Source organism: Gracilinanus agilis, chromosome 1 (assembly GCF_016433145.1).
Source record: "Gracilinanus agilis isolate LMUSP501 chromosome 1, AgileGrace, whole genome shotgun sequence".
In the NCBI taxonomy this organism is placed as follows: Eukaryota; Metazoa; Chordata; class Mammalia; order Didelphimorphia; family Didelphidae; genus Gracilinanus; species Gracilinanus agilis.
In genome coordinates this window covers 248,486,698-248,514,537 of record NC_058130.1, presented here as the reverse complement: position 1 = coordinate 248,514,537, position 27,840 = coordinate 248,486,698, and the positions used below count along the sequence as shown (strand labels likewise).

At 39.4% G+C, this 27,840-nt stretch overlaps 1 protein-coding gene across 1 annotated transcript in view; it reads right to left on the bottom strand.

Moving 5' to 3' along the window:
- Positions 1–20,710, bottom strand: part of APTX (aprataxin) — a 23,420-nt gene extending 2,710 nt beyond the window's left edge. Inside the window, exons 1-7 of the mRNA XM_044657512.1 lie at positions 20,646–20,710; positions 17,742–17,891; positions 12,609–12,655; positions 9,151–9,477; positions 5,889–5,948; positions 4,433–4,659; positions 2,557–2,660 (exon numbers count right to left, since the gene is read on the bottom strand). Coding sequence (XP_044513447.1) covers positions 2,557–2,660; positions 4,433–4,659; positions 5,889–5,948; positions 9,151–9,477; positions 12,609–12,655; positions 17,742–17,874 — 898 coding nt within the window. The 5' untranslated portion in view covers positions 17,875–17,891; positions 20,646–20,710. The remainder of the gene's footprint in view (positions 1–2,556; positions 2,661–4,432; positions 4,660–5,888; positions 5,949–9,150; positions 9,478–12,608; positions 12,656–17,741; positions 17,892–20,645) is intronic.
- Between the last annotated feature and the right edge of the window lie 7,130 nt (positions 20,711–27,840).

Sequence of the window (27,840 nt, the reverse complement as noted above, 5' to 3'; positions counted from 1 at the left end):
CAGAGGGGAGGGGGATGAAGGGGGGGGGGGTCAGTGTCACTGGAGAGGTCAGAGAGGCCAGGCTGGGAGGGCTCTGGGGATGCTGGCAGTGATGAGTTGATGGAGTTTAATGAGAGGGGGGCGCACCACACTCACACCTGTTGCTCAGTGGATGGAAAGCGACCCAATGGGGAGAGACTGTAGCCAGGAGACCCACCTGCATGCTCCTGTCTGGTGCCAGGCGATGGGAAGCCCACACCATGGTTAGCAGAAGCATCAGAGAACACAAGAGGCAAACCCTGGAGATATTACAGGGGTAGAATCCACTGGATTTAGAAACAAAATGGCTCCAGGGGAGGGAAAGTTGTAGCAGAAAAAGTGCTAGGCCGAGTCAGGAAAAATGAGTTCAAATTTATCTCAGGTACCTACCAGATCAGTGAGCCCGGGCAAGTCATCTAAACCTCCATCTGCCTTAGTTTTCTCCACTGAAAAATGAGGATAATAATAGCATCTACCTCCCAGGGTCATTGTAAGGATCAAATGAGAAAATACTGTAAAGTGCTTAGCACAGATCCTGGTACACAGTGGGTGTTTAATAAATGCTTGTTCTCTTTCCTCTCTCTAGGAGGATTGTGATGCCCTCAAGAGTGACAGGGAAGGAGGCAGCTAGATGGCTCAGTGGACAAGAGCCAGGCTTCAAAAAGGAGGTCCTGGGTTCAAATGTGACCTTAGATACTTCCTAGCTGACACTGACTCCCATTGCCTAGCCCTTTCCACTCTTCTGCCTCGAAACCAACACAGTATTGATTCTAAGATGGAGGATAAGGGTTATTTAAAAAAAAAAAAAAAAAGAGCAGTGTAATAGGGAGGTTAGAAGAGGGGAGGACCTGGAGGGGAACACAGAGTTCAGTTTAGACATGCTGAGTTTAAGCTATCCAAATGCCCTGAAAAGGATCACTGAACTCACAGAGGCTGCTGAGGCACCTGGAAAAAAAGCAGACGGAGAAAAGGAGTGGGACAAAAGCCCTCGGATAAAGCCCAGCACCAGGAAGGAGCTGTGCCACAAGATAGGCTCCAAAAGCAGATGCTGCCCAGCCGGGAGGAAGCCACCAGGCAAGCTGAAGGCTGAGGGATCGGGGCCTGCGGGGTGGAGAGGAGAGAAATGGGAGTACCATCGCAGACCACCTTCTCCCCACAGTCAGCCACGAAAAAGGAAAAGAAAAGGGAATGACAGCACCTGGCGAAGGAAGATCAGGGAGGGCTGCTGAAGGCGAGGGAGCCCTGGGCGTGCTTACAGTCGGGGCCGCCCGCACATGTGCATGCACGGGGTCAGTCTGGCATCTCCGTGGGAGAGAGGGATGAAGGGAGAGAGCGCAGGGAGGCTACTGAGCATGAGGTGACCGGGGGAGGAAGAGGCACTCTCGGCCAAGGGTCTCCAGGGCAGAGGGCACATCTTAACGACAGAATTTCTTTCTACCCTCACAACAGCAAGGTCTGAATTCCAAAGAGGAGGAGAGATGAAATCAGAATCAGAAAAAGGAGGAATAGCCTGAAAAGGGATTCAGCTTCCCCCAATTGGCTCCACTCTGGACTTTATGTGACTAATAGACTTTCTATTCTAACCATATATTCACTATTCAAACTACAGTCAATTCTTTTTTTTTAAAAAAAATTTTTTTTAAACCCTTGTACTTCGGTGTATTGTCTCATAGGTGGAAGATTGGTAAGGGCGGGCAATGGGGGTCAAGTGACTTGCCCAGGGTCACACAGCTGGGAAGTGTCTGAGGCCGGGTTTGAACCTAGGACCTCCTGTCTCTAGGCCTGACTCTCACTCCACTGAGCTACCCAGCTGCCCCCTACAGTCAATTCTTGATTATCCATCTTAGCCTAGGAAAATATCCAAGACAAGTAAGTTGATAAAGCCATACACACATTTATATGCAACCACTTCTATGGCTGTGGGGGCCTCGCCAACGGCATGACAGAGAGGAAGGAGCCCCATTAGAGAAGTAGAGAATCCCCCCCAAGTGGGTAAAGGTTCCCTCATTTCTAAAACAAAATACAACTACTCCACACATGCCAAATTAGGGGAATGAAAGAATCCACCAGCCAGTAGGCAGTTCCTTCCTTCCTTTCATTTCTCTCTCCCCCTCTTTCTCCCTTACTTTCCTTTTATAGAATTGATACTAAATACTTGCTCCCAGACAGAAGAGCAGTAAGGGTTAGGCAACTGGGGTTAAGTAGGTTGTCCAAGGTCACACAGCTAAAAGTGTCTAAGACAAGATTTGAATCCAGGTCCTCCCCCTCCCCCCCAACTCCAGGCTTGGCTCTCTACTGCTGAGTTCACCTAGCTGCACCATTCTTTCAAATGGTCAATTAAAAAAAATTAAGCCTAACCCAAATATCTGGACAGTCCTTTAGGGCTTATTAGAACAGGAGTTCATTTGGAGAAAACAGAAGATGGCATATGTACTTTGTAGGGGGGAAGAGTTATATCATGACTTAATTCAGACATATAATTAAAATACAAGAAAATGGGAAAATTAAACAAAAAATTAAAAAAAAGAAGTTGCTTACCTTCTGACTCAAGGAAGTATTCTGTATTGAAGGAATTCCAGTGTTTTTTATTCCTAAGACATGGAGAATCAAAATCCTGACTGATCACATGAAGATGCAAGTGGCTAGATGAGGAGAGAATGGGGAAAAGTTAAAGAAAAAAAAGCTATTTTAAATGCAGTTTTATTTAATAAGTTTAAAATAATAACTGTGAGGATGACATGATAGCTAGCATTAATAAAGCACTTTAAAGTTTGGAGATCACTTTCATATATATTATCTCATTTAATTCTTACAATAACCCTATCAAGGTGGGTGCTGTTATTATCCCCATTTTACAGGTAAAGAAACTAAGGCTAAGAAAAGTAAAGTGATTTGTCCAGCATCATCATTTAGCTAATCTTTGAGGTAGGATTCAAACTTTTAATCTTCCTGATTTCAAGTCTAAACCCTCTCTAACTATGCCACCTTGCTTCCTCAATATTTTTCTAGTATTTAAATAGTTTCTTTAAAATTAAAGTGAGAGGCAGCTAGGCGGCTCAGTGGATAGAGAACCAGGTCCTTAGGTCCTGGGTTCAAATCTGACCTTAGACACCTTCATATCTGTGTGACCCTTAACTCCCATTGCCTAGCTCTTGCTGCTCTTTTGTCTTAGAATTGAATCAAAGATAGAAGGTAAGGGTTTAAAAAGAACATGAATGTTATTGTGCTATTAAAAAACATGATGCATATGAAGCATTCAGAGAAACTTAGCAAAACTTGTACAAACTGATATGGGAAAGAAATAAGAGAGTCAGAATATGACTACAATAATATAAAGGAAAACAGAAAGAATTCAAAACTCTGATATAAGAGATCATCCCACGCAATGTAGCTTACTGCCTATAGATATGCAATAACATCAACTCTGTCAAATTCTTTCTTGGCCTCTCTGAAGAGAATTCCCCTCTCAATTTCCAGTTTCGTCTTTGGTGAAAACCTCCAGACTGCCACAATTCCCCCACCACAATGCTGCTCAGCCAAGCCTGGGATACCACCTCCCTCAGCTTCCTTTATAGAAAGCAGGAACTGGACTCTTGTTTCTTGTTGGACTCTGCCTGGAGCCACTTGGGATGCTACCTCTCTATCTAGCCTCTCTCACACACCACACAGATCCCCTTTTCTCCAACACCCCGGGTGGGATTGACTCAAAGATCACTAAAAAATAAGTAGGTGAGGAAAGGGAACTTTTTATATGAATGCTGCATCTTTTGAACTTTTCATCTGCAGCTCTGCCTGGTTTTAATTCCATGGAACAAGATACCCCTGCAGTGGGTACCCTGGTGTCTCCTATCACCTCCTTTCCAACCCCCTTTTGTGTGTTGTCTTCCCCCCATTAGACTGTAAGTATCTTGAGGGCAGGATCTATCTTTTCTTTTCCTTATCTGTATTCCCCAGCACTTAGTTGGCACATATTAGATGCTTAAGAAGCATTTATTGAAGCAGATTAAATTTCTCTGGAGTAGGTTTCCTTGCTGGTCACTGGTTAAAGGTCTCAAATTGAGGGTTCCAATAGCAGAGTTAAAGACTACAAATGGTCTATAAACAGTGAAATTCTTAGCACTGTTGTCCCTCTTCTGCTACTACTCTCGCTGCAGAATCAAAAAGTGTCACACAGGGAATGCTGTTTTGCATATTTCTGTTTTATGGGTTGTTTTATATGAGGATAGTTGCCATGGCCAAATAATTTATCACCAGATGGCCAGAATATTGGTGATGGGGCTCTCTGTATTTTTTGAGGCTAATCTCCAAAAAGCTGCCATTTATACCTGCCTAAAATATAGCCAGGAATCAGAAAATCATCGCGATGGTTGTTCAGTAGAACTAAGTGGTACCCCACACCACCAGAAAGTCTTACTTCATGCTGGGAACAGCGTGGTAACCCAATCGAAACCGCACGCGTTTAGATTCTACACATCGATCAATCATCTTTCCTCCTACGGTCTGCATGTGTCTGAGAAGCTTTACGTGTTTTTGGCTTAGATTCTTCAAACTGGAAATGGAGTCCCATGGTAACACAAGCCAGTGGTATTGAGCTTTGGGAAATTTATCATTAATCACAACTACTCGGTCATCTCTGTAAACCTGGTATAGAGGAATACAAAAACAGCACACACAAGCAAATGAGATTTCTTGTTTACTAGTGGAATCTGCCTAGATCCACTTTTATGTGGTAGGCTCTTCATTTTAGCCTCTCACATGAGTATTCTGATCCCCTTCAGCACACCAGTTGGGACAGACTCAAGATAACTAAAAAGTAACATGCTGAGGAAAAGGACTTTTTATTAGACATACATACATAAAAGGCCAGAGTCAAAAAGTTCTACAGGAAAATTTAAAGTGAATCTGTCCTTTCCATTCATTACTGTAATCAATATGTACACAATATAAATGGAAATAATGCAAAAAAAAGAAACATTGTGTGATAACAATGACCAAAGTGGGCCTGGAGAAGAGTACTAAGGGAAGCATGTTTATTAATTTTATAGAATTGGTTTCCCCCTCTTTTAAAAAAAAATCTTTGTTACAAGAGATAATTCTTGAGGCAGAGGAGGTATTCCAGAAATGAATGTGATATAAAAGCAAGAAAGCATCAATAAAAATAAGATAAAAATTTAAAAATAAAAATGAATCTGGAATCCCTTATAAAAAATGTTTTGTTATTCAGATAGAGGACAAAATATTCTATTCATAGTCAAAATACACTGACTGGCTCCTTTAAAAACGCATTAATATATGTTCATATACAACTCTTTTAAGAGGGTTCTTAGGATATGTGCACACACACATGCAAAATCCTCCACAGAACATTTAAAAATTATCAAACTTTAATTGGCAAGGCTATAAACAATGAGATAAAGCAGTAGAGATTATACTTTAAAAATCCAGCAGTGCAAATCTAATAGACTTTTAAACATTTTTTCATTTATCCCCAAATAGGCATTTGATTATTTAAAAATTAAATAAAATAGCATCCGTGGTACTAATGTCTATTTCATTTTCAAATAATTCTGCAGGTTTTTTTTTTAAATAAAGTTGCTGAAAGTAAAAAAGTAGTCAGAAATCCCAATCACTGAAGCCACACCTAGTCTTCTAGAAGCTAAACCCATCAAATGCTGTACCACCACAGTTCTCCTGACCCCTTCAGAGGAATCAAACCTATGAGGAGGTGATAGACCTGGAAAATTCACCTGCTTTCCATAGAATAGTCATTTTTCTTACTCTATTCCACTGGGAATACAGATATGGCCTTCTATGAGATGGTTATATATGAAAAGAACTAAAAATATTTCAAAAATAGTGCTTCATCTTACCTGCATTCTACGGTCATACATTGAAATCGTCAAGCCTTGACTCCAATGTCCAAAGGATGCCTACCACATGAAAGAGAAAAGTGTTCAAAAAACACCATGATAACATAGGGTTTACAAAGACTCTTCCCTCACAATTCAAGTTTTTTTGTTAGCAATCCTCAAGCAAATACTGTATGTTCTAGTTGCTTCACTATTACTTTTTAATAACCATTCTTGTGTCACAAAAAGCTTCATAAAAAAAGTAAAAATTAGCAATATGAGTATTCTTGTCTTTTTCATTAAATTCCCATATTTGAACCTTAATGATACATAAACTTCTGGTATAAGGACAAATTTGAGATAATACTAATGACAGCTCTCCTAACTATCAACAGCTTAATTAACTTTCTCAGGTAATGTACTTGAAAGGGAAGTTTATTTGGATGTTTGCTGGGAAGTACTTATATCAAAAACCAAATTTTATTAATATATTTTAAACTAATCTTAATGTTACATTGTAGGGAAAAAATAATCAAAAGATAGAACTTTTTAAATATCTAAAAGTCTCTGTCAACTGGAAATTTTAATTATGCCATTATCCTGTTTTTAAACCTGACTTTTTTAAAGGATCTGAAAATTTTCAAAAGGTAAACCACACCCTCCAAAGAAACTGTTCAAAATAATCAATAATCAAATAAATGCAAATTTAAAAAATTCTAAGGGATCACCCTTCACACTCATCAAATGGGTGTTACCATCATAAAAGATGTAAGAATCAATGGTGAAGGCACTATAGGAAACTAGCCATGCTAATTCATTGCTGCTCAGTTGTGACTTGGAACAAATGCTCTAAAAACAAATTGCAATTATGAAAGAAAAGTTTCTAAATTAATCATACTCTTTGACCCCCCCAAGCAATGCCACTTATACCCCAAGGTGATAGCTGACAAAAAACTATGTGTTTAAAAATATCATGGCTGCTTTCAGAAAAAGTTGGAAAGATCTGCAGGAACTGATTCAGAGTGAAATAAGCAGAACTTTGAGAATACTGTACAATGATGAACTGTGAAAACTTGGCTACTACTCCTCTTCAGCAATGCAATGATCTAGAACAGTAATGAGCAAACTATAGCCTGGGGGCCAGATGAGAGGGCCCTGAAATGTTCTATATTTATGTTCTATTATTTATGGTTTTATAGTTTGGAGTGTTTGGTCTTGTATGAGTATACTCTTAACCAATGACCAATATGGAAGTATGTTTCAAATGACAAAAATAAAATTTTAAAAATATATATTTCATGACATTATTTATAATAGCAAAAAATCTATTAACAAACTACATGATCCAATAATGCATTTGTGGTAGAGCTGCAAACTGATCCAATTATGGTAGAAAACAATTTGGAATTATGTTAAGAAAGTACTAAAATGAGGCCCTAAAAACAAACAAAATAATTAATTAAATGAGGTACTGAGGGTATGATACAGTACATAATTCATATTCATGTTTTTGGTTACACACACACACACACACATACACACACACACACACAGCTGGTTAGCTTTTCTTTTTATCTTTTTTTTATCCTTTATGAAATGACTCTCTGGAAGAGTAAAGGGAGAACAGTGAGAAATGTAAATCATATAAAAACAAACAATCTCAATAAACATTAACTTTTTTTTAAACTGTGAGCCCATGAAACTGAAAAGCTTCTTTGTAGAGAGTATCAATTAACCTCTAGGATAAGAAGGGAAGTAGCTGAATGGGAAAAAAATTTTTGGTATCAAATATCTCTGATAAGGGTTTGGCATCCTATAATAGTCATTCCACAATAAATGGTCAAAGGATATGAACAAGTAGTTCTCAAAATAAGAACAGCAAAATATTCACAACCACATGAAAAAAAAGCTCGAAATCACTATATATCACAAATAAAAGAAAGACAAACCAAAATAACCCTGAGAAGTTTCACCTTACACCCTACAAATGGGCACAATTGACAAAAATGGGCAATAGTCAATGTTGAAGAGGTTGTAGAAAGACAAGCCCACCAATACATACTACTGGTAGAACTGTGAAATGATACAACCATTTTGAAAAGCAATATTATGCAAATAAAGTAGCTAAAATGTCCCTACCCTTTGAACCAGAGATTTTGTTATTGGACTTCTACTCCAAAAAAGACTACAACAACAACAAAAAAAAAGTCCCCATAAATTCCAAAATATTTATAGCAGATCTTTGGGTGATAGTTAAGAATTGGAAACAATATAGCTTTCTATCAATTGGGGAATGGCTAAACATAAATGTAATAGAAAATTACTATGGTGTAAGAAATGTGTGATAAACATAGAGAAGCACAAAAAGATCTATATGATCTGATTCAGTGCAAAGTAAGCAGAGCCAAGAAAACATTATTGACAGTAACTTAACAATGTAAGTGGAAAGAACTGCACATCAAAAATCAAAAGTAAATTTTAGTAACAAATTCTAAAGATCAAGAGGGACTTAAATGAAGTGATATTAGAAGTGATCCCCAAATCACCCCCCTTAATAGAGCTGGGGGGTCCACAGGTGTTAAACATTACACATGTTTTTGTACCTTTTCATTGTAATGATTGTGCTGACTTTTCTTTCCTTTTAAAAAATACTATTTGACATATGACTCTCAGGGAGGGCAAAAGGGATATCAATGAGGATGATGTAAGAAACAGAAAATATAATTTTTTTAAACTGCTATGTGTTTAAACACCTGGAGGATGGCCAAGGAAATTGTAGTTTATGACTATAATGGAATGTCGTGTTATAAGAAACAACAAATATGAAGAATTTAGAAAAACATGGCAAGATTTATACCAAGTTTGCAAAGTGAAGAAAGCAGAGCCACAAGAACATTAGACCCAATGACAAATAACACTAAATGAATAACTAAATAGGTCAAATACAATGAACAATATGTTTGAAAGTTAAAAGCACACATCCTTTCTATTAGCAAATGGGAAACTTAAAAAGTGGTAAAGGGGACATATGCTATCAGTAAAATTCACTATCAGGTGGTTTTCCATTACTCTTTGAGAGAATTTGTGGATGCTGTGGGGATATGCCTATGTCAAAACAAAATGTGAAAATAGAGCATAAAAAAAATCCTCCCACCCACATGTTTAATCTTCAAGGGGAAAAAATTTACTTATTTTAGCAATTAAGAGGGAAAACCCAAAGATTTACTTGCCACAAGCAAATAACATTCTTGTCATTACCACCTAGTTACCTCAAGCCATTCACCTTTTTGTGGGAAGGTTTTTCTCCCTTCAGAAGATCTGGCACAGATCTAGTGCTGGTTGGCGGCTTAAGAGCTGAAGTACCCTCTGAACAGTCCAAGGGCTCTGCTTCCACCTTTCCTGATTTAATTTCCTCATCAGTTTCATTGTCATCACAAGGCCTCTTCCTCTTCCTTTCTCCTCCTGAAACAGGTTTCTCAGTTTCTTCTACAAATTGTACAGTGTAAGGGTAAAGTTCATTCACAATGTGGAGAATCTGTCCTGGCTTTAGCATTACCTCCTGGTCTTTCCCAATAATTACTGAGTCAACACTGGTTGGATTGATTCCCATCTATATGAAAGAAAGAACAGTGAGAATTTCCTAAGAGATACAAATATACCTATGTTGCATTATAACAGTACTTTTTCTGATAACGGAGAGAAGAAAAAAAAATATTTCTGAATCTAAACAATTACTTTTATTCCAAGAAAACTAAAGAGGATAGGTTAACAGGGAGGATTATAAAGGAAGGGAAAGATTTGATTTTAAGTTTGTTAGCTTAAATACAAGGGATTCTTATTCTAAAGCCAACTGATTCATGAAGTTATATTTTTTTACTAATCCTTAGAATTGTAGTCTTCCTAGGACAACTCCCTGCCCTTTTGGGAAGAGACAGAGGGAAGCTTAAAAAAAAAAAAATTCAGGTACCACATGTTGTTACAGTTCAACATAGAGCCTGATTCAAAAGAAATGAGAACTACAGTGGAAGTGCTGAGGTAAAGTCCTTTCCTGGCTGTGTTATGCTGATCATTTAGCCTCTTGGCATCCCCAGGAATTCTCTAAAACCAAAAACTGTGGAGCAGGTGCCCATCTGTATTGGTGGAAGTAGTTCCTCACACCAAGTGCTCTCTACCCTGTCATAGGTCAAGTTAAAAAAAAAAAAAAGAACTAGTAGGGGGTAGGGCTGGTAGAAAAGGTAAAAAGGGGGCACATGGCTGTGTGTACTCATCAAAGTAATTAAAGCCAGAAATAACTAGCAGACAGATCAGTGCTGTCAGGGTAGATTTGAAACAACCTTCCAGAATAATAGTGACAAACTGCATTTGAATAGTGCTTTACATTTACAGGAGTACTTGCCATCTTCCAACCTCATGGAGTATCAGAAATAAAGAGGATAATCATATAACTTCTGGAAAACTATGTGGAAATTTGTTATTACATGTAATTGATAAAAATAATTTAATTAAAAAAATTTAAATTCATGAAGGGAAAAAAAAAGCCAAGGGAGGATTATCAGTTTTCCTTTTTAAAAAAATCAGCAAGCCTGTGGCTAGTGCAAGAATTTGTTTTGTCACTATGCATGTTTGTAATAAGGCCTTTCCTTGCCTTCGCTAGGAGTAGGGAGGGGAAAGGTAAGAGGGAGAATATAGACCTGAAAATAAAATTCAATGAAAAAAAGTAAACATGACAACCTGATTTCAGGTAATTGTCTTATTTTCATATTCCCAGTCTGTTCCAATAGCCTCTGAGTAGGAACAAAGAGAACATGGAGAAGAGGATATAGACAGTGAGAAAAGGCTGGGTTTGTTCATCAGAATTACACAACACTTAGGAAATAACTACTGTGTTTCCTAGGTATGGAGAAACTAGTTCCCAACACTGCCTATCTCCTAGCCAAAAAAGCTGCTTGGCTTGGAGAGAGGGAGAAAAGTATTAAATGCTCTGGGGCTGTGTCCAATGACTGGGAGAACATCCAACTCAGGGTTCAGATTAAGGTAAAAGAAAAATCTTTTCTTTGCCAAGTAGCTTAAGCAAATCTGATACACTGCAGCAACATGAAAGGGATTTTAGGGGTACATATGTGTGCGTACTTCTCAGTTTACAGAAGTCCCTAATTAGAGGAATAAATTCTAGAGGTTTACCTATAAGATGGTTATTTGAAACTCAAAATATTTTTGCATCTTGAAATTAAAATTTAAATGTGGCTGAACTAAGACTACTGGAGGAAAATGGGATTTTGTAAAGTTTTCTTCTGTTTCAATATTCTATCTTCATTGGCTGGGTTACCAATTACTGGGTAGCAATCCCTCTTTCACCTCTCCAACTGTTATCATTAATATTCTTTGAGCCTTGGCATAGTCACTCCTTTCCTTCCCTATAGCTCACCCAAAGCTGAGATATGTGCCTTGCTCTAAGAGGTTAGATTTTTAAATAAAATTTACTGGCAACTAAAAACAAACCCCAAAAGTGCAGAATGGAACTGGAAAATTGATATATTTGTGCCTTCCTTGTTTGTAAGCCTGGGCCAGTCTGAGAAGCAGCACCTCCCCACCTAGTTCACTGCCTGTTCCCCCCCCCCCCCTTTTCTCCAGCTCTAGCCAATATACTCCCTCCCTCTGCCAAACCACCAGTTAACAGGTTCACCCGAAGACCATTCCAGTTTACAACATATGCCATATACATATGTTACATGCCCACCAACAAGAAGTGAACTCATTTCTTCCTGGAAGAACAGAGAATTCTTACTTGATTTGATTCACTATTGGAAATGCCCAAATCACTCCCCTCCTGAAAAGGGAGCTTCCCATGACCTTAAGGATAAATATAAATTCCTCTGTTTGGTAGCCAAGGTTGACTCCACATTACTTCCTCACCACACACTGGCAGGTTCTGGTCAAACTGGCTGACTTGTTGACCACAGCACACCATTCTCGAAGCCTCTGAAGAGGCTATCTGTCTGTCTATCCCTCTCTTCTGGCCTAGAAGGTTCTTCCTCTTCACCTCCCCTTCTTGGAATCATCTTGAGCTCTCCTTAAAGGTCAGGCTATCTCCTTCAAAAGGCCTTTCCTGATCCCCCTAGGTGCACCCCTAAGGTGAATATGTAAGATGTAAGTATTCTGAGGGTAGAGATTGTTTCATTTTAACTGAATCCTTAAAAAAACATAATTCGATGCCTGGCAAAGTACTTAAATGATTACTTGATGGTAAAGTATTTCATGAGAACAGAATGAACAAAATGGAACCATATTCAACGAATATTTAAGAAAACCAAGTGAAAGGCACCACGATAGGGTACTTGTGAACTGCCCTTCTCCTCCAAACCACCCCCACCCACCCCAAAAGTCCTTACTCTCAGGGACATTCAATATTATAATTCTATAAATGAAGGTAAACTCCAAATGGCAACGAAACTTAAATCAAAAGCACTGGATAATTTTGTTCTAATTTATAAAACTAATCTTTCATATAAACAAAATGAAAAATAACTGGAGTCTAAGGTTATATATACTACTGGCCAATGATACACCTATATTGTTTTCTTTAGCTGTTTTGAATGCTTGTGTGTTGTAAGTAATTCAAATATTAAGGACACTGGGATTTAAATAATTTACCAAAACAAAACTGAATAAAACAATTAAATTTAAAAGTTTTTAACAAAAGTAAAATGTTAAATAAACCCAAGTAAACCAAAAGGTACATACCTGCTTTACTTTGACATAGCCCTTATTGCATTCCGCTTTCAGATGTACTGAAAGAAATTAAAATAAATTAATACTTAAGAACATAACTTGTTTCTACTTTTCCTGGAGGAAGGAAAAGCCTTAGTATGGAATATGACTCAATGTGATCCCACAAGATTTTTCTAAGTCACTCCTCAATCTGGCAAAATTGGGACATTAATGCATTGCTGGTGGAGTTGTGAATTGATCCAACCATTCTGGATAACAATTTGGAACTATGTCCAAAGAGCACTAAAAGATGTCTGCCCTTTGATCCAACCATATCACTGCTGGGTTTATAACCCAAAGAGATCATAAGAAAAAAGACTTTCACAAAAATATTTATAGCTACGCTTTGTGGTGGCAAAAAAACTGGAAAACGAAGGTATGCCCGCCCTTCAATTGGGGAATGGCTGAACAAATTGTGGTATATGCTGGTGATGGAATACTATTGTGCTCAAAGGAATAAACTGGAGGAATTCCATGTGAACTGGAATGACCTCCAGGAATTGATGCAGAGTGAAAGGTGCAGAACCAGGAGAACATTGTACACAGAGATACACTGTGGCACAATCGAATGTAATGGACTCCTGGTACTAGCAACATTGCAATGACCCAGGACAACTATGAGGGACCTATGAGAAAGAACACTATTCACATTCAGAGGAAGAACGATAGGAATAGAAACACAGAAAAACAACTGTCTAATCACATGGGTGGATGGGGATATAATTAGGGATTATTGACTCAAAATGAGCACCCTAGCACAAATATCAATAATATGGAAATAGGTCTTAATCAATGACATGTAAAACCCAGTGGAATTGTGCATCAGCTATGGGAGGAGGTGGGAGAAGAGGAGGGAAAGAACATGAATCCTGTAACTATGGAAAAATGTTCTTAATTAATTAATTAAATAAAAGATAGCATTCAAATTACTCCCCAAACAGAAAGGCTGAACAGCCACCATTCTCTTAAGTTGGTTTTTGGTTTTTTTTTTTAAACCCTTCCTTTCTGAGAATCAATACTAAGAATCAGTTCCAAGGCAGAAGGGCAGTAAGGGCTAGGCAATAGAGGGTAAGTGACTTGTCCAGGGTCATACAGCTAGGAAGTGTCAAGCAAAATCTGAAGCAAAATTTTAACCTCTCATCTAACCGTCCCCACTCCATGAGTCTTTTGAAGTCTTTTTAATAGCAACACAAGTAGACAGTTTCAGAATTTCTGCTGTTAGCTGAAGGCCCCAAAAGACAAAGGCCCAAAGCTCAAATGACAATTTTTCAGAGAAACAAAAAGCTATTGAAAGCTGCACTTTGGATGTGAAAATAAAACAATACTACGGTGATTTCACTGTGCCACTACTTACTCTCAACACCTCACTAGCTAAAGCCAGAAATCTCTACCCAAAGTCTGAAGAATAGCATCATGACCCTGCTTCCAATCCAGTTCCCAAAGCTGCCATTCCTGGAAGCACCCATGTGGATATGCAGCCTGACAGCCATGGTTACAGGTACCATCATCTCCTGCACGGCTAGAAAAATGTGAAAGGAAACTTCTTCCAAAGTCTCTGCAACTGTCAAATGTTCAACATCAGAAACAAATATGGTTTCATCATCAGAAATGAGAATAACTAAAATCACTACCATGTGCATGGCACTGCACAGGCCAAATGGGCTTTCCCGTCTATCCTGAAGCTGAGCCCTCCTAGAAATGCTGATGCCTCAGGTTAGAATACAAGCTCCTGGAGGGCAGACCCGGCTTGCTTTTCTATTTGTATTTCCAGCACCTAGCACAGTGCTACACAGTAAGTGCCTAGCAAATGCTTTTTCCATTCAGGGACCTAGCAGGGCACTTGGTCACATTTCCCAGGCTAAGGAAATCCCACAGAACAGTGGTATTTTGGGGTGGCTAGGTAGTACCAGTGGATAGAGTGCCAGAACTAAAGTCAGAAGGATCTGGGATCAAATCTGGCCTCAGACACTTCTTAACTGTATAATCCTGGGCAAGTCAATTAACCCCCATTGCCTAGCCCTTACTGATCTACTTCCTTGAAACAGATAGTTGGTATTGATTCTAAGAAGATGATAAGGGATTTAAAAAAAAAAAAAAGGTAGTGGTATTGCTTTAAAAAAAAAAAATCAAACCTTTGATTTTAGGACCCGGGGGTTCTACCACAAATGTAACATAATGTTATTCCCTATTTAAAAAGCCCATGTACTTCACAGCATAGAAAAACATGAAGTCTCTCTATTACGCAGAATAACGTTCCAGAATCTCACAATTTTTAGGCTGGTAAATTGGCATTATAAACATTCACATTATCTACTGCTAAGATTCTTCTGAAGGTATGCTTTTCATTTATCTAATGGCAGAATTTAGTTTACAGCAATGAAAAGAGGTGTGTAAAGTGTGTAAAATGGTTAATACAGAAACCTAAGGAAGGAAATGATTCAGAGAACAGGATACTACATTATTATAAAAATATTATTCTTCCCTCTTCAGGGAGGTCATGAAGAGGTTGATTTGTACTTTTATCAGTAATACACATGTAGTCTCCATGAAGTGTCTGTCACCTTATTACTAAGCTTTAATGCCAGCCCACTGACGAGGTGTAATCAAAGCTCATTTGATGATAGGTCAATGGGATCCTCCATTTAGAGCTGCAAGTTACCTTCAAGGTCATCTAGCCCTACTTTGGCTAGAGGTGTAGTGGATGGAGTGCTATACTTGAAAGCAAGAAGACCTGAGTTTGAATCATGCCTCACTAGCTCCTCAAGCTAATTATGTGACTTCTGAAAGCAATTATTAAAACCTCTCAGCCTCGGTTTTCTGTCAAGTGGGGATAAAGATGGACTCTACTGTAAACAGTTTCTGTGAGACTCAAAGAAATGAATGAATGTAAAATGCTTTGTGAACTTTAAAATGCTTTGTAAATGCCAGCATTATTTTTCTTGCAGATGAGGAAGCTGAGTTCCAGAGAGGTCAAATGACTTGCTCAAAGTCCTCCAGACAGTGACAGGGCTGAGATTTAAACATCATTCTCTGATGCTAAGCTTCTCTTTCTAGTATATCACCATGCAATCTGTAGCCTCTTAGAGCAAAATGTTTATTTCTAGTTTTTAAGCAACATAGTACAATAGTTGGATTCAAATGACAGTAGCTATCTCATATAGGTCACTTGCTCATTGGAGAATGTTCTGGAGAATCAGTCTGTTCTCTCCTGTTGCCCAACTGTGCAGGTAACGGTCAGGATGAGCCAGTCACTGACTGCTATCAGCATACACCAGCTATCACCTAACAAGGCTTCCTCACAAAGACAAATAGAGGCTTCTCTGTGAGGCAGCCACAAGGGTTTTCTTCTCCTTCCTGAAGCTCCTCACACTTCCAAGAGCCTCCCGCCTACCTGAGAACATGAAGTCCCTGGGAGGGTCCTTCCTGATTTCTCCTTTTCCAACTCTCAAAACTAAGCATCATCCTACCACCCCATCCCCAATCCTTCTCTTTCTTTTGTCCCAAACTGCTAAGCCTCGGTCATTGCTCTCAACCCCTTTCCCTTCTTGCCTCCTTTGGGACCTCATTCTTAAAAACAATCTCAAACACAGATCAGAAAGGGCTAGGAGATGGGCACAGTAGGTACCAGGAGGCCGAGGGAGCACCAGGCTGCTCAGAGTGAGGGATGAAGCTGTGGCAAATCATTTCTGAGCTAACTATCACTACCATGGAAGTTAGGCAGGTCTAACACGATCCACTGGCAGAACTTTAACTCTTCAAACCCTCCATTGGTCATTTGCCCCAAGAAAAAGGGGCCCCCAGCCTGCCTCCAAACTGCAGGGCTTGTGGGCTCTAGGCAGGAGGTCCAAGACCAGGGCCCAGAGATTCAAACGTCTGGAACCTGGTTTCCTTTAGTCACCTCTTTTCCTCAGTGACAGTGCCTGACCCATAGTAAATGCCAAATAAATGCTTGTTGACTAACTGATGCATGTTAAGCATAAGACCTAATTACTACCCACAGAGACTAATGTAATAGTCTCCTAACAGGTCTTTCCACCTCCAGTCTCCAGGTCTTTCCACCTCCAGTCTCCATCCTACAGACTGCTGCCAGACTAATCTGTCATTTGCATATATGGTCATGTTGTTTCTTTGGTAATTAAGTTCAGAGCTGTTTGCATGGTTTTCAAGGTCTTCTACAATCTGGATCTTCTAATAAGATGACATTTAGGAGGAAAAATACAGGTAGAGTTCTAGTGGTTTGATTTGGTTCAAAAATCATTTTCAGCATTTCAAGACAAGAGACACAGCTCAACAATGATTCCTGAGAAAAAGGTCTGAAGGGTTTGATTGGTCTCCTTTCTTGACCTCAGTCGGTTCAGCTCTTCCTAGAGGGAGACCTGATGTCCCTTCAGCTCTCAGAAGCCTGACACATTGCCTGTTGAACTTTGAAAGGCTTAAAAATTTTGATCAGTACAATGATCAGCCATGATTCAGAGGGCTCACAATCAAGTAAGTTATCTATTTCCTGACAGAAAGGTGATAGAATCAAGATACAGATTAAGATATTTTTTAAAATAGCTAATAAATGAATCTGCTTTGTTTGACTATGAACATATTATAATGGTTTTGTTTTTCTTTCTTTTTCAGCAGAGAAAAGGAAGATGAAGGGTAAACAAAAAAATTTTAATTGAAAAAATTTTTCATTTTTAATGATTGTTTATTAGAGAGAGCAATTTAAGTCAAGTGATAAGGTTAGAAGCTAGAGAGCAAAGAATTCAATCTCAATAGCTAAGACCCCCACCTTGTGCTATTATTAATTTGACCTCCCATTATTTAGTCTGGTCACCTCAGAGCTCATCTTTTTCATCACGATGGGAATCTAAAATCTATTATCTTCAAGGGAATGGACAACTGAAGTCAGTCCCATAATCATGAGATAAAGGAAAAGTGTTGAATCAACTAAGCTGATGGACCTAGGCACTTGTGGAAAACCTCAACATCTAGATTTTCTTTTAGGACAGCATTATCTAACACAAGCAACTCTGCTTAACTTGATACTTTCTCAAATCGGCCCTGCAGTCATTAGGTGTTACAAGAATCTTTTAGACTAGTGTAGCCATTACTTACCTTGTTGCCGAGAACATTTCTTGTCAGTTATTTTGGTCTCTGGACCACGTCCTATCACCACTGTTTCTAGATGTGGCAGTCTGATTCGTTGATGGCAGTTGTCCTGCTTCACTAACCAGCATACCTGCGTCATTGACCTCAGATAACAAGCTGGAAAAGAGCAAAAGAAAATGAAGGCCAATTGCATTAATATGACACACACATAAGTGACTGAGGCAAGACAAACTGTTTTCTATGTAGACCAGAATTTCCCAGTTTCCTGGATATCTATACATGAAGGTCCCAAACTAAACTTACCATATTCTCTAAAAACTTTTTCCTGACTTCTCTATTTCTCTCAGTAGTACCCCAAATCATCTGGGTCACAAGAGGTTCAAAAAATAATGTTATTTTTGATTCCTCTTCTTCCCTATCTCCCTGCAGAGCAGAACATTTCTTGTCTTCTACTTCTCTCATTTCCCTTTGTATTCTCTAAATGTTTGGGTTAGCCTCTTTTTCAAGTATAAGGACTCTTTTTTAATGTCAAAAAATTTCATGGACTACATACAACATGACAGCAGTTTTACTATTAATATCTGTTAGCATATGCCTGGAACAGAGTAGATTCTAAGTAAATGTTTATTGATCAACTGACTTGTACCATTAGTATCTGAGAAAGTATTACTATGATAAAAAGTTGTTTATAAAGTCAGCAAAACTTTTAAATGAATTTTTGCTTTACTAATTACAAAATCCTCTATAATACATTTGAAAAATAAGTGGGAGACATGGTTTATTCTAGAGAAGGTATGTCTATGTATCTGTGAGTCATACTGCATATTTTGTTCAGAGATAAATAAAGTCCAAAGTGACAATGCTTGGTGGACATACAGATTCAAGGATCCCTTATTCCAAATAATAAGTGTTGGGGCCCAAACTCTAAAGTAATAAGTACAGAAATCTCCAATCACTTGACTGCTTCCAATTAATATAATTAAACTTCCTCTGACTACATATCTCCTTGCCCAATATGATCATCCATTTCAATACAACTCTCAATAATACTTTAGCTTTCAGCTCCTTAACCTTCTACAAATCATCAAACCTAGGGGGCAGCTGGGTAGCTCAGTGGATTGAGATCCAGACAGGAGGTCCTAGGTTCAAATGTGACCTCAGACACTTCCCAGCTGTGTGACTCTGGGCAAGTCACTTGACCCCATTGCCTACTCTTACCTCTCTTCTGCCTTGGAGCCAATACACAGTATTGACTCCAAGACGGAAGGTAAGGGTTTAAAAAGAAAAAAGAAAAAAATCACCAAACCTAATTTACCTCCACCACTCAATTCTGTCCTTTCAAAAAGACAGCCTGATACACTAGATGAATAGATTTGAAATGGAGAGGATCTCAGTTCTAATTCTGATTTTGTCACTTACTACCTTTGTGATCTGGGAAAATCACTTAACCACTCTGGGTCTCAGTTTCAATTATAAAATGAGAGGGCTGAACTAGATGCCTTTTCTATTCTATATCCTTAATTTCATAAAGCCTTTTCTTTTCTTGTGTGAGTGTCCTAGGGTAAATGATTCAACACTTTGAGAGCTGATTTACTCAAATGTAAAATAAAGAAGTTTAATAATGATCTCTAAGGTTCCCTTGAGCTCTAAATTCTACATTCAGTACTGCCAATTCATTCTATTCATCCTTTAAGTCTCATCAATTCTATTAGGTTTTCACTCATAAATTTTACTTTTAATCATATACTTATATAAACACAAATTATATAATAATTGTTATATATTACAATAACATTGTAGTCGTGTTGCTCTTTAAAATTTGGTCACTTAACATTCACTTAAATATTTCTTTACTAATTATTGCCCACTGTGCTGTGCTACTGTAATCCTTTTATATCTCTCCACAGATATGGGTGCATAAAAACACGAATAAACAACCAAAGCTATTCCAAAATGGTCAATAATTGATTTACAAAGTAGTGAGCTCCCTATCACTGGAACTGTTCAAACTAGATGCCAAAAACTAGATGACCACAAAAGTCTTTTCTTGTTTGAGTTTCAAAAGCTCCCCCTTGCTAGCAGAATAAACTACAAAATCCCTAGATTAGCAACCTACTTCTTTTGCAGTTTTCTCCTGCTATAATCCCTGAAGTATTCATTGTTCAAGAGGGGGAAGCCAGCATAACCAGACTATGCAACTATTCAGTCATGTTCTGCCTTCCCGTCTTTTACATTCACCACTCCCTATTTTTAGAATGTGGTAAATCCCCTTCTCTAGTAGCTGAAATCTTTTCCTTCCTTAAAGGCTTCAGTGCTCAGCACAGTTAGCACTTCACTTCATAAATATTTGTTGATTGATTGCTTCTACCACTATTTATACTCCTCCTTTGCAGTTATATAACTTATATCACTGCTTTCTCTAACAGGCAGTTTTATCATAAAAGCAGTACTAGATTGTAAACTCCTTTAAGAAGAGGCACTGTCTTTTTTTGTCCCACTTTAGTAGCCACAGAGTAAGCTCTCAATAAATGTTCGTTAATTTAATTTCTGTCTAAGATCCTAAAAGTACTGGATGACTGATTATACGCAAGGACAATGTTCAATTACAGCAAAACCTGGATAAGCACTATTTTTGGGTGCTCCCCAGATAGATTTATTTTAACAGGAGTTCCAGAAATAAGAAAGCCTTTTTTAAAAATGGGTGTCTTTGGCTCTCCAGCTGCCACAACTTGATTCGTCCTCCCTTCACCTCCCCTTCCTCCTTCCTCCTTCCCCCTTCCCTCAAGGCCTCATTTCCTAAGGAAGTTGACGCCCCGCCCCCGACACCCTTGCGTGTAGGACCACCATGAGACTCGTTCTCTTCAGATCGGGACACAGCCGCAAAAGGCCATGAAGAAGCAGGAGGCTCACCTTACGATGTTAAGTGAAACAGTTCCCAGAAGAGTGGAAAAGCGTTCCCCCAGCAGGCACTTCTGCTGTAATTCCGGAAGCCCTTTTTTATAGGCGTCCCCCCCACCCCGCCCCACACGCGCATTGAAATGACGTCACAAGGAAACTGTCACAGCACTCTTACATGGGATTGGCCAAGAAGCGAGACACCGCCCCCCTCCTTTGTTGCGCTTTCGGCCAATCCTCAAAGTGGATGGAGGATGGCTGAAGAGGATGCACCGTTTTTGTTTCGGGGGCGGTTCCTGCCCAGCAAGCTGGCCCCGGGAGCTGGCCCAGGGAGCTGAAGTCCTTTCATTCCGGTCCGTTACACTTTCTAGTTCGCCTTTCTCCTTAGCGTCATGCTCCAAGTACTCGAAAATGTCCTAAAAGCCCCTCCCTCGACAATAAAATATGGGCGTTGTAGGAAGCTATCCGAGGGGAAGCTGTCCCATCACACCCAGCATTGACCACGCCCTGAAAAATAGTCAAACAAAAGAGCACAGAAGCTGGGATGGACCATTGTCCAGGTGGACCGAGGCTTCAGGTTTATGAGTGACCTTTTATGGGAACGCAATTGTTCAGCTTTTAAAGCAGAAAAATGAGTGGAAAAAGGAGCTGGATCTTTCCGCAGGAAGGTCCTGAACATGAAAGCGTCAGTGCTGCCAATTATTATACCTGCATGACTGGGCAAGTCAAATAACATCCTGACCTCAGTTTCCTCATCTGTTAAATGAGAAGGTTGGATTAGCTAAATGCTACAATGGCCTAGATTGCTGGACCTGAAGCAAGGAAGACATTCAAATCTCACCTCAGACGCAGGGACTAACAGTTTTCTCAGCAGTAAAATAAAAGGGCTGAAATCAGTGGTCTCTAAGGACTCCTTCTGGCTTGAAATCTTTGATCTTAAGCACAATCACTCTGCTTTCCCTTTCCAGAGGAAGGAGTAGGAAGACCTGCTAGTCTAGCAGTTAGACTATGAGTAAATCACTTAATTTATCCTAGTTTCTCGTTTCCTCATTTATGAAATGGATAATAACCACCTACCTTACAGGGTTGCTGTAAGGGTAAAATGAAATGTTTGTAAAGTAGCATATAAGTACTATTATAATTTCTATGGTACCTTCTAGCTTTAATGGTGTGTGGACAGCCAGTAATTGCAATCCAGCAATCCAGCCCTAATTTGCCTCAAACACTAGTTTCTAGAATTGTGTCTATGTGCCTATTTCTGGAGAGGTTACTGAAAGAAGTTACTGTTTCCATGGAGGCAGAAGTGAATGCCAGAACACTCAATTTGCTGTAAACCCCTTTAAGTGTTATATAGATATTAACTATTACTATCTTGAATAAGCAGGTCTTTCTGCTCCTTCAGTAAAAGGGAAGGAGGATGATTATGCCAATTTAGAATCTTAGATTTCAATCCAGAAGAAAATTAAAGCCTGAAGAGTTTGTTTGTGACTAGCCTGGGATTACATTGCTAGAAACAGGAGAGATTTGACTCAGTTTCAATTCATCAGCCTTTTACAGCTCTAATCTTATTCCCTTATCCCTTTGTTCTATTTCAAATTATAACTAACAAATATTAATACTGGAGTTCTCTCATCATTAGACCATCTTTCTCAGTGCTACTTAATCTCCAGTCACTGTTCTTAATTTATGCTGTCATAATCTTGGATTCCAATCCAGGTGAGCTTTTATTTTATTTTACACAAGGAAGAAGGCCACCATGTGACTTCCTAGACATCTCCTATACCCCACTCCAAGCTCTTTTTTATGTCTCTCCACCCTGCAGTTAAGAGTATACTTTCCTTGAGGACAGGCATCATGTTGTATTTGTATTCCCAGCACTTACAACAGTGCTTGGGATATAATAAATGCCTAAATCCTCTATTTAGCTAGCTATCATCTATCTTCTTTCCTTACTTCTCTGCTACATCCTTGCTGCTGAATACTGGCGGACAATTTCCTCAGCTCTGAGAGCTGGATCTACTCCCAAATTTACAATGCCTAATTTCATCTCTGTCCTCAACTACATCAGGTTAATGTTTTTATTCCTTATTGATTAACTTACCATGATCCTCCCCTAAATTAATTCAAACCTTTTCTTCTCACCGTGTCCCCTTGCTCTCAATGGAGAGCTTCATCTGCTACTTTACTGATAGTAGTAGCTCAGCTTGCCAGGATAGTGAGTGTTGCCAGGGGCATCCAAGATGTGAAGAATAACCATGGCAACCAAGCAGCCTTTTACCCAGAGTTCACAGGACCCCTGACGTTTAAAATTGCAGTTAGTTGAGAATGCTGGGAAGAAGGAAGAAGGGAGGAGAAATCCATCTTGGCTCAGCCTTCACACTGTTAGAGCAAAGAAGCAGCACTGCTGTGGTGAGAGTCTGTCAAGGAAGGCAGAAAATAGAATAAATGTACAGCACCATTTCCTTAAAGGAGATTCAAGAATGATGTGGGAGGGCCCTGGGCCTAACCAGGAATAATTTCGAACAAAGCCTGTGGAAGGGGCAGATTGCAAAGAGGGCTGGTAAGCCTCACATACACTTGAGTTTCTCTCATCTTCCTTTCTTCTTTGTAGATTTCTATTATCTATTCAGAATTGGAACTATTCATTACCTATTTTCCCTTCCCAGGGAGGAGAAAAATGAAGGAAGGAGTCTATTCTGTTCTTCATCACCTGCAATTCTAGGAATGGAATTTCAAACAAATTGTTTCTCAAATGATTACTGTCTTTTTGCTGCTTATAAATTTATTCCCCTCGATGTTAAAAAAAAAATAGTAGTCACCAACACTGATGGGTGTGATTTAATGATGGAGCTAAAAAGAGTTTGGAAGGAGATTTTTTTTCTCCTTAAAGAGACCAAAGTTTTTCTCCCCCTCTTTCAGTGAAGCTGAAGTAAGGGAAGGGGGAAACCCTAAATCCCATAGGAGAAAAATGGCATGTAAATCATCATCTCCTAGACCTACTTATCAATCAACTAGTAAGAGAAACCATTGGAGCTACATATTATTATAACTAGGATAGTCGTTACTATTGTATTATGAGCCTTCTGTTTTATGTGCATTTTGCAGGACCTGGCCTACACCTCTCCTACCTTCCTCTCAAGATCACACCACCAGCCTCCTGGATTTGCCCTATTTATTTAGCCTTACCCAGAGCTTTCTCCAGTTACCTGGTCTAGTCAGTCCATCCCAAGACAAGACCTCACCAGCCACCTGCCAGCTTTCTTGACCTCTATGACCTTTTCCAGCACTATGTAGCCCCAAGACAAGATCCCCTTAACCTCCAATCCTGTAAAGGCCTTTTCCAACATGATGCCAGTAGACAAACCCCGCTCCTTATCCCCAATTGCTTGCTTTCTCCCATTCACCTCAACATAAGCCACAATGTCCTACTTTATATTTGTCAGCTCTTTATACTGTGCCCTCTAAAGGCCTATTCCTTGTTTAACAAACTCTTTCCATCTTAAAACTCTTCCTTCTTTATTCCTTCCATTTCATGGAACTCATTGAACCCTGGCTCCCACTAACTGACACTGCTTCCTTCTCTAACCTTTCCCTACTGGTTGCATTTCATTCATACCCCCAAATCAATGACTGTGGTAGCAGTTGGAATGCTTCTTGCTCCTTATTGCCAATTCTAGATTCTACTTTCTATCACTATCACTCAAAAGGATCTCCTTCTTTGAGGTTCACACTCTTCAGATTTATCCCCCACTTCAGATGATGAAGGCTATTATGTAATGCACTCTAGGACATTATCTTCTTAATAAGTTCGGTGCCTGATTTATACTGTTTTCTCTCTACTCTTAACTCTTGAATTGTTATTAAATGACTTTAACATACATATTGATGCTCCCTTAAATAATACCCTAACATCCCATTTCCTCAGTCTACACACTTCATATGATCTATTCCTTCCATTCTTTCTAAGCTGCTCACAGAAATGATCATACACTTGATCTTGCCATCGCCCACAAGTGTTTTACTTTAAAGTTCAAGAACTTCCAATCCCTCTGTCTGATCATAATCTTTTACCATTCTATTTTTCCCAATGCATTACCACACTTATATTTTTTATCCTCACATAACCTCTATTCCCTTCACCCTTAAATTCTTTCCCAGATTATTACCTCTTCACTATCAATTCTCTCCTTTCTTTACTATCTAAACCCCATAGTGAACAACAATTTGACTACATACTTTTGAATCCCTTGCCCTTGTCCTATCATTGACAACACCATCATTTGTCAAAACCCAGCCCCAGGGACATGCCTTCATCCTCTCCTATTCATGTGCTGATGACTAGAGCTGTAAGAGATCATAAAACTATATTAGATCCAATATAAACTTGTTACTTAATCTTAACTAGACCCTGACTGCAACAGGGTAATCCTACTCTTCTCTAATTCTCTTTTCCACTCCATAACTATACCAAACCTTCTTGTATCTCCTGGAGCCTTCCTTTGTACACTCTTACCCCAACTTTCTCTATTGAGGATCTCATCTCATATATCACTTAAAAAAATGAGGTTATCCAACAAAAGTTCCTTTTCTCCACACCTTCTCCTCTCACTTCATCTTCCCCAACTGTGTCCTCCTTCAATAAGTCTCTGATAATGAGGGTAGCCCTTTAGCTTGCCAAGAATAATACTCCATGTGCAAGGCTTTTTTCAAGGACTGTGGTTGACAATCAGATGGAAGGCATAGGATGGAGGGGATGGCAAGTCTGTTGTTGTTTAGTTGTTTCAGTCATGTCTGACTTTTTGTGACACCATTTTGGGTTTTCTTAGAAAAGATACCAAGAGTAGTTTTGCCATTTTCTTCTCCAACTCATTTTACTGATGTGGATCTAAGGCAAATAAGGTTAAGTGGCTTACCCAGGATCACATAGCAAGAGTGTATGAGGTTAGACTTGAACTTAGGAAGACATATCTTTCTCATTCTGATCCACTGTATCCCCAAGAGTCTACTGAGAGTTGTACAATTTCATCATCATGCCCTAAGAGAATTGGAAGCTATACTTCCCTAAAAATGTTCAATCACTGTCACCTTAGTGTAATAATTAAAATTAAGAGGCTGCTAGGAGCTTTATAACTTTATTAAATCAAAGTAGTAGTAGAGTAAAGAGAGAGAAAGGTAGGGGAGAAATTGAGGGATACTTCAATTACTTACTAATCTATTGGCCACCATGATGGATTGAAGCTAAGCTCTGAGAAGGGTTCCTCAGCTCTCTAGGATCTAGCCAGACCTCAACAGGCTCCTGGGTCTCCCCTTATAAGCTGTTTTCTCCACCCACTGGCTTTCACACTTCACAGCTAAGGAACCAACCATAGTTTGGTAATTTTCCTTGGCCACCAAAGGGGGCAGTGCCTGTGGAATCAGTTTCCTGTCTCATTGGTTCTTTAACTTCCTTTCTCTGAGGGCTTATCTATACCTGAATTTATTCAGTGGTCTGACCTCCAGGTCACTGAGAGATGATGTTAAAGAAAGTGACATAATGGAGAGAGAAATTCTCTTCCAACATTAGGAAGGAAAGATCTCAGAAGTATAGTAGTTTCTCAGATGCAGACTTTAGGAAGACTTAACTGATTAGGACAGAATTTGGGTATATTTTGGTTTATGGTCTCTGACCTTTCTTTATTTCATCTCCAGCTCAGAGAACCTGTTCTCAAAGTTCTTGTCCTCCCCAAGTGGTCCACTTGTCCCAAGGAAATGGTTCAGGTCACCCTCAATTGGCAGGTCTCTATTTTACAGATAGTTTGGACAAATCCTTCTTGGAAAGGCCTTTGGAGATGGAGTGATATTATTGGGAAATGCCTTTCTTTTTAACCATATGAGGTTAAATGTAATTTCCCTGGAAGAAAGAGCATCCTTGAGCGATCCTGACTTCCCAGATGAAGCAATCAATGTTATTCAGCCATCAACAAATAGTGCAGTTCCTCAGCATAGGCCCCAAAGGTGCATAGATTTGGTACTCTCCCCTCTTGCCCTACAATGGGCTCCCAGGAGGAAGATGACCTAGTTAGTGAACTGGAGAATTGAGGGGCTAATGGTGAAGAGATCATCTCAGTATCAACGCTAGCACTAAGACACTTTGCCCTGGAGATTTAGCTAACTTACTGCAAATGACCCTAACCACAGCGATGGTGAACCTTTTAGAGACAGAGTGCTAGCCCTCCCCTCCACCCCTCCTCCAGACCAAGTGCCATACCTCCCCACCCCCCAGAGACCACACAACATGTTCTACCATGTGCTGGGTGCACCTGCCACCACCCTCCTTACCCCACACAGGGGAGGGAGAAAGCACTCCGATTGGGCTGCTGGATGGAGGTGGAGCTATGTGAAAAAATTGTCATCAGGAGATGTGGAGAGGAGGGGAGCAGCTCCACCTGAGTCCCTCTGCCTTTCTAGTAACAAACTGGGGCAGAGGGCAGCCGCATGCCCACAGAGAGAGCACTCTGTGTGCCATCTTTGACACGTGTGCTATAGGTTTGCTATCATTTCCCTAACTTGACCTGATGAAGATACTATGCTAGAAATATCTGTGCTGTGGCATAGATGTTCCTGGTACTTCTGGCCATGATCAAAGAGTACCCACAGTGAAGTGCAAAGATTTACATCACCCACCATGTGGACTTACCCATTAAGGTTTGGGACTTGGTCCTTACTTACATAGGACTGTTGGTGTTTTCTTTTTTCATTTTTCCCCCCTAGTTTTTATTTACCTGTACTAAGTAAGATCCTCTTCTGGGAACTTTCCTACACCTGAGATTAACTGTTTAGTAATGCCCTAAAGCCATTTAGATGATGGAAGGTCAGGACTTTATTCTCAACAAGTAGCCCACAATGGGAGCAATCTGTAGATTTTAAATATTTTTAAATTTTTAAATCTTTTCCTTAATAGTATCCTTAGACTTAAATGGTGGAGAGAGTTTAGTTCAATCTCCTCAGTTCCCTAAGTTGTTATTGGTTTAGCTTCCTGATGGCCTAAGTACAAAAGCCAGTTAGTGAAGAGGCAGAAGTAAGAATCCACCTTGACCAGCATACCAGCATGGTCAATACAAGTAGGGAAGCTATGCTCAGCTTTGTTTAAAAATTTTTTTTTCTTCCAAACCACCAAAAAGGCTTTATGGCGTAATGAATAATACCTGGTCTCAAAATCTTTTAGACCTGG